At 47.7% G+C, this 12,017-nt stretch overlaps 1 protein-coding gene across 3 annotated transcripts in view; it reads left to right on the top strand.

The window, feature by feature from the left end:
* Positions 1 to 6,302, top strand: part of apbb1 (amyloid beta (A4) precursor protein-binding, family B, member 1 (Fe65)) — a 95,883-nt gene extending 89,581 nt beyond the window's left edge. For all 3 annotated transcript variants that reach the window (XM_072262431.1, XM_072262429.1, XM_072262430.1), the window contains 3 exons: positions 2,387 to 2,502; positions 3,832 to 4,008; positions 4,497 to 6,302. In XM_072262431.1, the coding sequence (XP_072118532.1) occupies positions 2,387 to 2,502; positions 3,832 to 4,008; positions 4,497 to 4,664 (461 nt within the window). In that variant the 3' untranslated portion in view covers positions 4,665 to 6,302. The remainder of the gene's footprint in view (positions 1 to 2,386; positions 2,503 to 3,831; positions 4,009 to 4,496) is intronic.
* The last annotated feature ends 5,715 nt before the right edge of the window (positions 6,303 to 12,017 follow it).

The following is a 12,017-nucleotide window of genomic DNA, read 5'->3' as shown; positions in this document are numbered from 1 at the left end:
CTGGGCCCACAGCTGTTTACCATTTACATTGATGATTTGGAAGAGGGGACTGAGTGTAGTGTAGCAAAATTTGCTGATGACACTAAACTGAGTGGAAAAGCAAATTGTGCAGAGGAGGTGGAGAGTCTGCAGAGGGATATAGATGGGTTAAGTGAAGTGGGCCAAGGTCTGGCAGATGGAATACAACGTCAGTAAATGTGAGATCATCCACTTTGGAAGGAATAATAGAAGAGCAGATTATTATTTAATTGGTGAAAGTTTGCAGCATGCTGTTGTGCAGAGGGACTTGGGAGTGCTTGTGCATGAATCACAAAAAGTTGGCTTGCAGGTATAACAGGTTAATAAGAAGGCAATCAGAATGTTGGCCTTCATTACTAGAGGGATTGAATTTAAGAGCAGGGAGGTCATGCTGCAACTATACAGGGTACTGGTGAGGCTGCACCTGGAGTACTGTGTGCAGTTCTGGTCTCCATACTTGTGGAAGGATATACTGGCTTTAGAGGCAGTGCAGAGGAGGTTCACCAGGTTGATTCCAGATATGAAGGGGTTAACCTATGAGAGATTGAGTCGCCTGGGAGTTCTCTGGAGTTCAGAAGAATGAGAGGGGATCTTACAGAAACATACAAAATTTTGAAAGGGATAGATAAGATAGAAGTAGGAAAGTTGTTTCCATTGGTAGGCGAGACTAGAACTAGGGGACATTGCCTCAAGATTCAGGGGAGAAGATTTAGGACGGAGATGAGGAGAAACTGTTTTTCCCAGAGAGTGGTGAATCTGTGGAATTCTCTGCCCAGGGAAGCAGTTGTATTTAAGATACAGTTAGATAGATTTTTACATAGTAGGGGAATTAATGGTTATGGGGAAAAGGCAGGTAGGTAGAGCTGAGTTTACGGACAGATTAGCCATGATCTTATTGCAGGGCGGGGCAGGCTTGATGGGCCGGAATGCCTCCTGCTGCTTCTATTCCTTATGTCCAGGGGTCAGTACTGGGACCGCAACTTCTCGCATTGTTTGTCAATGATTTAGATAATGGAATTGATGGCTTTGTGGCGGCGCTTGTGGATGATATGAAGATAGGCGGAGGGGTAGGTAGTGCTGACCCTTCGTCTTGACCCGAAACGTCAACTGTACTTCTTCCTAGAGATGCTGCCTGGCCTGCTGTGTTCCACCAGCATTTTGTGTGTGCTGCTTGAATTTCCAGCATCTGCAGATTTCCTGGTATAAACTAATCCCTTCTTCCCACACAATGTCCATATCCTTCTCTTCCCTCACATCCATGTGCCTGTCTAAACAGCTCTTAAAAGTCCCTAATGTATCTGCCGCTACTCCACCCAGGCACCCACCACTCTGTGTTTTAAAAAAAACTTGCCCCTCACACTTACACTTCCTCTCTTACCACCATTCAGGGCCCCAAACAGTCCTTCCAGGTGAGGTGACACTTCACCTGTGAGTCGGCTGGGGTAATATACTGCGTCCGGTGCTCCCGATGTGGCCTTTTATATATTGGCGAGACCCGACGCAGACTGGGAGACCGCTTTGCTGAACACCTACGCTCTGTTCGCCAGAGAAAGCAGGATCTCCCAGTGGCCACACATTTTAATTCCACATCCCATTCCCATTCTGACATGTCTATCCACGGCCTCCTCTACTGTAAAGATGAAGCCACCCTCAGGTTGGAGGAACAACACCTTATATTCCATCTGGGTAGCCTCCAACCTGATGGCATGAACATCGACTTCTCTAACTTCCACTAGGCCCCACCTCCCCCTCGTACCCCATCTGTTACTTATTTTTATGCACACATTCTTTCCCTCACTCTCCTTTTTCTCCCTCTGTCCTTCTGAATTTACCCCTTGCCCATCCTCTGGGTCCCCCCCCCTTGTCTTTCTTCCCGGACCTCCTGTCCCATGATCCTCTCATATCCCTTTTGCCAATCACCTGTCCAGCTCTTGGCTCCATCCCTCCCCTCCTGTCTTCTCCTATCATTTTGGATCTCCCCCTCCCCCTCCAACTTTCAAATCCCTTACTCACTCTTCCTTCAGTTAGTCCTGACGAAGGGTCTTGGCCTGAAACGTCGACTGCACCTCTTCCTAGAGATGCTGCCTGGCCTGCTGCGTTCACCAGCAACTTTGATGTGTGTTGCCCCTCACATCTCCTTTGCAATTTCCCCCTCTCACCTTAAATGCCTGCCCTCTGGTTTTAGACATTTTATCCCTGTCTGTCTGTGTCTCTCATAATCTTATAAACTTCCATCAGATCTCCACTCGGCCTCCATCACTCCAGAGAAAGCAACCCAAGTTTGTCCAACCTCTCGTTACAGCACATATAGTTACAAGTAGCAAATCCCAGTGCCACTCTGAACGAGTCTTGTGCTCTCCCTGAACAGGTATGGATGTAATTAACAGTGCTCTGGAGAGTACGACAGTGAATACCAGCAGAGAGAGCTGGACTCCTGTTGTCGTCAACGTGGCATCCGCAACAGTCACTATCGTCAGTGAGGAGGTGAGCTGGGGCAGGGAACACAGTCTATTCACGTCTGTACGTGGAGCGGCAACCCATTTATTGTTACACACACAGGACACACTGACCGGTGTCTCTCAGTCCCTCTCTCTCAGGGGAGTATCTGTACACTGACCGGTGTCTCTCAGTCCCTGTCTCCCAGGGGAATATCTGTACACTGACCAGTGTCTCTCAGTCCCTCACTCTCAGGGGGAATATCTGTACACTGACCAGTGTCTCAGTCCCTCAGGGAGAGATCTATACCCTGACTGGTGTCTCTCAGGGGAGTATCTGTACACTGACTGACTCGGTCCTTCTCTCCCTCTGGGGGATATCCATATTGTGATCAGGATCACACGTCACTGGAGGCCACGAGCATTGCTGCACCTGTTGGTGTTTCCTTCTATACTTATCGTTTTGATGATAGTGTGGTAAACTAGATTAGTAAATTTGTGGATGACACCATATTGGGAGTGTAGTGGACAGCGAGGAAGCTTGCCGCGGGATCTGGGCAAGCTGGAAAAATGGCAGATGGAATTTAATACAGACAAGTGTGAGGCACCAGGATAGTTCTTGCGTGGTGAGTGGTAGGGCACTGAGGAGTGTGGTAGAACAGAGGGATCTGGGAATATTGACCCATAATTCCTTAAAAAACATCACAGGTAGATCAGGTCATAAAAGAGATCCTTTGGAACATTGGCCTTCATGAATCTGAATCCTGAGTATCAGAGTTGGGATATTATGCTGAAGTTGTAAAAGACTTTGGTGAAGCCTAACTTGGAGTATTGTGTGCAGTTTTGGTCACCAACCTACAGGAAAGATATCAGCTGATAGAGTGTGGAGAATATTTACAAGGATGTTGCCAGGACTTGAGGACCTCAGCTACAGAGAAAGATTGAATAGGTCCTCTAGAGCGTAGAAGACTGAGGGGAGATTTGATAAAGGTATACAAAATTATCAGGCTTTTTCCACTGAGGGTGGGTGAGACTAGAACTAGAGGTCATAGGTTAAGGGTGAAAGGTGAAATATTTAAGGCGAACATGAGGGGGAACTTCTTCATTCAGAGGGTAGTGAGAGTGTGGAACGAGTTGCCAGCACAAGTGATGGATTTGGGTTTGATTTCAACAGTTAAGAGAAAGCTGGGTAGATACATGGATGGGTGGGCTATGGAGAGCTATGGTCCGGCTGCAGGTCGATGGAACTAGGCAGATAAATAGTACAGTACAGAGTAGATGGGTCGAAGGGTCTGTTTCTGTGCTGCGGTGTTCTGTGACTCTGATACTAATTACAGCCGTCTCCCTAACCGGACAATGTTGCTATGATCTCCCTCAGGCCGGTGAGGTTCTGTCCGAGTGTCGGGTGCGTTTCCTCTCGTTCATGGGGGTAGGACGAGACGTCCACTCCTTTGCCTTCATTATGGCCTCTGGCCCCGACCAATTTGATTGCCACATGTTCTGGTGTGAACCCAACGCTGCAGGGCTGTCCGAGGCTGTACAGGCTGCCTGCATGGTGAGAGTGCTGAGGTTTGGGGTGCTGCTGGTGGCTGGAAGGGAGGATGGGGGAGAGGTGGGAGAGGGGGCAGCGGTACGGGGAGGGAGGGAACAGGGCAGGGGGTAAGAGAAGGGGAGTCGGGTACGGGGAAGGGGGGGAAAGGGGGAGTGGGCAAGAGGAGGAGGGGAGGGAGAGGTTAGAGGGAGGGAGGGGGTACAGGAGTGGAGGGGTAAGTGGGAGAGTGAGGGGATGGTGAGGTGGTGTGGGACATGTGAGGAGCTCTTCTGAGGGAGAGGGAGGGGTCAGTGGGCTGGAGGGTGGGAGTAGACTGGCCTGTAAGCGGAGATGTCGGATGTAAGCGATGGGCTATGCTTATGCGGGGGAGCGTGTGGGAGTGTATGTTTGATGGAGGGTGTCAGAGCGGTAGAAGGGGTAAATGCGGCAGGATGGATGCTGCCCCCTCACTAAACCCCACCCTTCTCTCTCTCTCTCCCCCACCCCCACAGCTACGTTACCAGAAGTGTCTGGATGCTCGTCCCCCTGGGCCAGGCTCTCCCCCCACCGTGCCGTGTGCAGACTCTGTCGCCAGGAGGGTGGGCTCCAGCGTCAGGAAGGGAGTGCAGTCCCTGCTGGGTTCCCTCCGACCCAAGCGCTCTGGCTCACAGACCCCCTGACTCGACATCCCACCTCCCAGCGAGAGCCCCCACTCACCCTACATTGGATTGAGCGAGTCACAGTCTCCCTCTGCACCCCCCTCCCCCCCGTTCAGCACTCATTGTTCCACCCCTCCCCACCCACACAGACTGGAACGTGCCTTTCCCTGGTTAGTGTGACAACAACCTGCAACCTCTCAGCTTTCCCTTCCCTCCCACCCCACCCTGTCTTCGTTCTCCGTCTATAACCGTCTGGGTCCCAGCCGTGTACCTACTGTCCGTCTCACCCTCTCATCGTGCCCCACCCTCCTGTACCTCTTACCCCAGGGTCTCCTCCTCACCCAGAGCACTGGGTTAGACACCCTCCCCCATGGACTCTGTCCTCGGAGCAGTTAGCCCATTCAGCCCATCGAGTCTGCTCTGCTATTCCATCTCATTGGCATTCTACGTGGGTGATGCCAGTTCTGGGGTGGGGAGGACCTCAGGAAGGGGTACAGCAGTGTTGGCAGGGCAGTGGGTTTGTGGGGGTGGCGAGGATTTGGGTCCTGGAGCCCGGCCTTTCTCTCGTCACCCCCACCAGCACCGATCGAAACGCCCCTACTGTCATCAGAATAAACATCAGTGTTACCTCGCCCAGTGTCAGTGTCTCAGTAGAGAGCCTTCCCCTTCTCTCTCCCCCTCCACATCACCCTCCCCTACCCCTCCTGTGTCCCTCCCCCCCCCCACCTGCCTCCTTCCCTCTTCCTACCCGTCCCCTATCAATAGGTGGGTGGGAATGCTTGGCCCAGTGCATTGGGAGATTACGGGGTATCCAATGGAACTCTTCCTCATCCCTCACTCCATTGCCTGTCACTGACCTGGCCCGAGCAGGCGCTGACAGATGGTGTGAGGGATCGCGATGGATGGTGTGAAGGGTCACGGCGGGAGGTCACTGGGGTCAGGGGTGACATTGTGGGAGCCGCGGGCCTTGGACACTCAGCCATCCAGTCTCAGGGAGGTCCTCAAGGTGTGACCCATGTATATTTAATTTTATTTATTGTTACTTTATTCTATTATTTTATTTATTTTCGAGATACATCTTGGAATAGGCCCTCCAGCCCTTCGAGCTGTACACGTAGCAACCCATGACCCCCCCCCCCACCCCCAATTTAACCCTAATCTAATTCCGGGACAATTTACAATGACCAGTTAACCCACCTTTGGACTGAGAGAGCCAGAGGAAGCACACACATTCCACTAGGAGAACACGCAGAGACTCTTTACAGGCAGTGCTGAGACTGGACTGCAGAACAAGCCAAGCTGTAATACTGCCGTGGTGCTTACAGACATTTTATTAAATGTTACCAGAACAAAGAACAGAAAAATCAAACAAAAGGAAGTGCTGGTCATCTCATACTCAGTAGAGATGACAGCATTTCAATTACCCTATAAAATAGTCAGATTGAACTGGCATGGCAGCTGCCACTGTACATTCTACCCGTGACTGCATGGGTTTCCTGCCACCGTCCAAAATGTACCGGGTAGTAGGTTAATTGGTCATTGTGAATTGTCCTGTGATTGGGTTCGGGTTAAATCAGTGGGTCACTGGGCTGGAAGGGCCTGTTCACACTGTATCTCTAAATTAATAAAATAAACAAACACTGAGAAGCTTCTAGAAAAAACAGAATCAGTTATGCTGTACTTACTAGAAAATTCATTCAACAACTACCACAGATACACACACACAGTGGCCACCTCCTGTACCTAGTAAACTGACCATTGAGTGTATGTTTGTGGTCTCCTGCTGTAGCCCCTCCACTGTGTTGTGCATTCAGAGATGCTGTTCTGCACACCACTGTTGTAACGCATGGTTATTTGAGTTACGGTCGCCTTCCTGTCGGCTTGAACCAGTCTGGCCATTCTCCTCTGACTTCTCTCATGAACGGGGCACTTTCATCCAGAGAACTGCCACTCACTGGCTGTTTCTGCTTTTCACACCGTGCTCTGTAAACTTGTGACTGTTGTGCATGAAAATCCCAGGAGAGCAACAGTTTCTGAGATACTCAAACCGCCCCGTCTGGCACCAACAATCATTCCGTGGTCAGAGTCACTTGGATCACATTTCTTCTGCATTCTGATGTTTGATCTAAACAAGATATGTTCACGGGATAATTTTCATGATCCTCCCCTTGACCCTCTCTAATAACGACATATCCTTTCCTAGATATGAGAGCCGGGGTCTCAGCTACCCACTTGCAGAGGGCAATGTGAGACAGGCATCTGTATCAAGTCTGGGAATAGTGTCATGCACCATACCAATGGGCAAACTGGAATTCTGGAAAGGATCGGGCCAGCCAACAGGAATGTGCTGCGGGATGGTGGCTGAGAAGGAGTAACACCCTACATCACCCATTCAGAATCATTTCTCACATGTAAAATGGAGACACAAAACACTTGGTATGGTCCAATAGAACGAAGTTAGTTTTTAGTGGAGTGGCCATTGTTTGAGTGGTCCGGTGTTAAGAGTGGGGAGTTGAGGTTTCGGCGAGGGGAGGCATAGGCCAAAGGTAGGTTTTCTTTGTTATTTGATCTTTCTTATTGCACATTTAGAGCAGTGGGGATGTCAGGCAGGATAGAGGAATGCTCCTCTTGGGGGATGTGGGAAGGCAGAGTCCCTGATGACTATACCTGCAAAAAGTGCATCCAACTGCAGTTTCTAAAAATCTGTGTTAAGAAGTTGGAGGTGGAACTGGATGAACTCCAGATCATTCAGGAGACTGAGGGGTTGATAGACAGCACCCAAGGTGCAGGTCACAAATAATTGGGTAACTGTCAGGAGAATGAAAGGGGATAGACAGCCACAGAGTACGCCTGTGGCCGTTTCCCTCAACAACAGGTATACCACTTTGGATACTGTTGTGAGGGTGGGGCGGGGGGCTGTTGGTGACCTGGCAGAGGAAAGCCACAGCAGTCCTCTGAGTCTAGCCCTGTGGCTCAGAAAGGAAGGGGGTGGGAAGCTGTGGTAATTGGGAATTCTTTAGCTAGGAGAAGAGAAAAAAAAGTGCTGTGGATGAGAACGAGATTCCCAAATAGTATGCTGCCTTCTGGGTGCCAGGGAAAGAGACATCTCAGATTGAGTCTTCAGCGATCTTAAGTCAGATTGTGAGCAGCCAGAGGTCATGGTCCATGTAGGTACCAATGACATGATGACATGGGTAGGAAGAGTGACAAAGTTCTGCAAAGTGAGTTCACGGAGTTAGGTGCCAAGTTAAAGGACAGGCCCTCCAAGGTTGTGATCTCAGGATTGCTAACCATGCCACATGCTATGAGGCCAGAAATAAGGAGTTGTTGTAGGAGGGAAGGCTCAGATTTTTGGATCATTGGGATCTCCTCCAGGGAAGGTGGAACCTGAAGTGGAAGGGGACTAATATCCTAGTGGACTTGGGCAGGAGGGGGGATTAAACTAGAATGGCAGGGAGATAGGAATCAGAGTGCCAGAACAGATAGTGGAGAGGTTGTGGAGACAGATGTTAAGACCTCAGACAAGGTCAGGAATCAAAAGGTCAAATGTGATGCACAATTATTCTAAGTTGTGCATATATCAATGCAAGAAGTATTGTAGGAAAGGCAAATGAGCTTACGGCATGGGTTAACACCTGGAATTATGATATTGTAGCATTAGTGAGACTTGGTTGCAGGACTGGCAGATCAAAGTTCCAGGGTTCTGTTTAAGCTGAAATAGGGCGGGAGGGAGGCATTATTAGTTAGGGAAAATGTCATTGCAGTGCTCAGTCAGGAAAGACTAGTGAACTCATCTACTAAGGCTTTATGGGAAAAAAGAGGAATAAGAAAGGTATGACCACGTTAATAGAATTATGTTTTAGACCGCACAACAGTCCATGGGGTTGAGAGGAGCAAATTTGTAGAGAGATCATAGATTGTTGCAAGAAACATAAGGTTGTGATAGTAGATGATTTTAACTTCCCACATATTGACTGGGATTCCCATAGTGTAAAGGGGATAGAGCTGTTAAATGTATTCAGGAAAGTTTCCTTAATCAGTACACAGAAGTCCCAACCAGAGAGAGTGTAATACTATTGGGGAAATGAGACAGGGCAGGTGACAGAACTTTGTGTAGGTGAACACTTTGCATCCAGTGATCATAATGTGATGGGTTTCAAGATAGTTATGGCAAAGGATGGGTCTGGACCTGGTGCTGAGATTCTAAATTGGAGAAAGACGGATTTTGATGGTATCAGAAAGGAGCTGATGGGTGTAAAATGAATGTAAGGAGGACAAGCCAGTGATTGTGCACAAATGCAGACAGAGCAAAGAGCAAATTGTACCACAGAGGCAAAATTCAAAAGGGCAAAGAATGCAGGACTGAAGGTGCTGTATTTAAATGCGCGTAGCATTCGGAATAGGTGGATGAACTTGTGGTGCAATTAGAGATTGGTGGGTGTGACATTGAGGGTGTCACAGAGTCGTGGCTGAAAGAAGATCATAGGCAGTGGTGTGCCTCTGTTAGTAAGGAAATGGAATTACTCTTCTTGAGAAAGAGGTGACATTGGGTCAGAGAATGTTGAATCTTTGTGGTTGGAGTTAAGAAACTGCAAGGGGAGAAAAACTATTAAGAGAATCATGTATAGTAGCCAAGCTGTGGGGTTGAGATTGCAAAGGGATCTGGAAAAGGCATGTCATAATGGTAATGGCACAATTGTAATGGGTGATTTCAAATTACAAGGGGATTGGGAAATCAGGTTGGTGTCAGATCACAAGAGATGAAATTTGTTGAATGCCTATGAGATGGCTTTTTAGATCAGTTATATGCTAAAGGCTACCTTAGATTGGGTGTTGTGTAAAAAAAAACACATCTTATTAGGGAACTTAATGTAAAGGAGTGTTGGCACATGGCCAAGTAGTTAAGGCATTTGTCTAGTGATTTGAAGGTGGCTAGTTCAAGCCTTGGCTAAGGCAGCGTGTTGTGTCCTTGAGGAAGGCACTTAACCACACATTACTCTGTGACGACACTGGTGCCAAGCTGTATGGGTCCTAATGCCCTTCACTTGGACAACATCGGTGGCGTGGAGAGGGGAGACTTGCAGCATGGGCAACTGCTGGTCTTCCATACAACCTTGCCCAGGCCTGCGCCCTGGAAACCTTCCAAGGTGCAAATCCATGGTCTCATGAGACTAACGGATGCCTATAGAATAATGTAAAGGAACCCTTAGAAGCCAGTGATCATAATATGATTGAATTCATACTGCAGTTTGAGAGGGAGAAGCGTAACTCTCAAGCATCAATATCACAATGGAATAAAGGGAATTACAAATATATGAGAAAGGAGCTTGACCAGGTGGATTGGGGGAGGATACTGGCGGGGATGATGGCAGAGGTTTCTGGGAATATTTCACAAGGCGCAGGATAGATATGTCCCACAGAAGAAGTTTTCCTCAAGTGGCAAGGGTAGGCTACTGCGGTTGACAAAGGAAGTTAAGGACTGCATAAAAGCCAAGGAGAGGGCATATAAGGTAGCAAAAGTGAGTGGGAAGTTGGATGATGAGGAAGGGAAGCTTTTAAAATCCATCAAAAAGCTATAAGAAGGGAAAAGATTAAATATGAGGGCAAAATATCCACTATCATAAAGCAGGATATTAAAATATTTTTCAGTTATATAGAGAGTAAAAGGGAGGTGAGGGTTGATATTGGACCACTAGGAAATGAAGCTGGTGAGATACTAACAAGGGACATAGAAATGGCAGATGAACTTAATGGGTATTTTGCATCAGTCTTCACTGTGAAAGACTCTAGCAATGTGCCAGAGGTCGGTGAGTGTCAGGGAACGGAGTGAATGCCATTGTTATTACAAAGGTAAAAGTGCTAGGCAGATTGAAAGGTCTTAAGGTGGATAGGTCATCTGGGCTAGTTGGACTATATCCCAGAGCCCTGAGAGAGGTTGCTGAAGAGATAACGGATGCATTGGGCATGATCTTTCAAGAATCACTTGATTCTGGCATAGTCCTGGAAGATTGCAAATGTCACTCCACACTTTAAGAAGGGAGGAAGGCAAAAGAGAGGAAATTATAGACCAGTTAGTATAACCTCAGTGGTTGGGAAAGTGTTGGAGTCTATTATTAAGGATGAGGTTTTGGGGGACTTGGAGACTAATGATAAAATAAGACAAAGTCAGCATGGTTTCTGTTAGAGTTCTTCGAGGAAGTAACAAGCAGGGTGGACAAAGGAGAGGCAGTGGATGTCATTTACTTGGATTTTCAGAAGACGTTTGATAAGGTGCCAAAAATGAGGCTGCTTAACAAGATAAGATCCTATGGTGTGACAGGAAAGATACTGGCATGGACAGAGGAATGGTGGACAGACAGGAAGCAGTGAGTGGGAATAAAGGGGTCCTTTTCTGGTTGACTGCCAGTGACTAGTGGTGTTCCTCGAGGATCAGTACTGGGACTGCTACTTTTCACATTGTCAATGATTTAGATAATGGAATTGGTGGTTTTGTGGCAAAGTTTGCAGATGATACGAAGATAGATGGAGGGGTAGGTAGCGCTGAGGAAGCAAAATGATTGCAGCAGGACTCAGACAAATTGGAAGAATGGGCAAAAAAGTGGCAGATGGAATACAGTGTTGGGAAATGTATGATAATGCATTTTGGTAAAAGGAACAATAGTGCAGACCATTATCTAAATGGGGAGAAGGTTCAAACATCAGAGGTGCAGAGGGACTTGAGAGTCCTCGTGCAAGACTCCCAGAAGGTTAATTTACAGGTCGAGTCTGTGGTAAAGAAGGCAAATGCAATGTTGACATTTATTTCAAGGCAAATAGAATATAAAAGCAAGGAGATAACGCTGAGGCTTTATAAGACAGTGGTCAGGCTGCACTTGGAGTATTGGCAACAGTTTGGGCCCCATATCTCAGAAAGGATGTGTTGTCATTGGAGAGAGTCCAGTGAAGGTTCACGAGGATGATTCCGGGAATGAAGGGGTTAACTTGTGAGGAACATTTGGCAGCTTTGGGCCTGTACTCACTGGAATTTTGAAGAATACAGGGGGATCTCATTGAAACCTACCAAATGATGAAAGGACTAGATAGGGTGGATATGGAAAGGATGTTTCCTATGGTGGGGGTATCTAGAACTAGAGGGCACAGCCTTAAAAATGAGGGGTGACCCTTTAGAACAGAGGTAAGGAGGAATTTTTATGAAAAAGAAGGAGGTGCATAGCAGGTAAAGGCAGGCAGGAACAATGAGGTACTTGAATATAAGAAATGCATCTGATTAAGGATAATCAGCATGGCTTTGTGCATGGGAAGTCATGTCTAACCAATCTTAGTTTTTTTTTGAAAAAGTTATCAAGAAGGGTGATGAAGCTAAGACAGTGGATG

This window comes from Mobula birostris, chromosome 7 (genome assembly GCF_030028105.1).
Source record: "Mobula birostris isolate sMobBir1 chromosome 7, sMobBir1.hap1, whole genome shotgun sequence".
Taxonomy (NCBI): Eukaryota; Metazoa; Chordata; class Chondrichthyes; order Myliobatiformes; family Myliobatidae; genus Mobula; species Mobula birostris.
The sequence above is the reverse complement of the archived record's forward strand: the minus strand, read 5'-3'. Positions and strand labels throughout refer to the sequence as shown.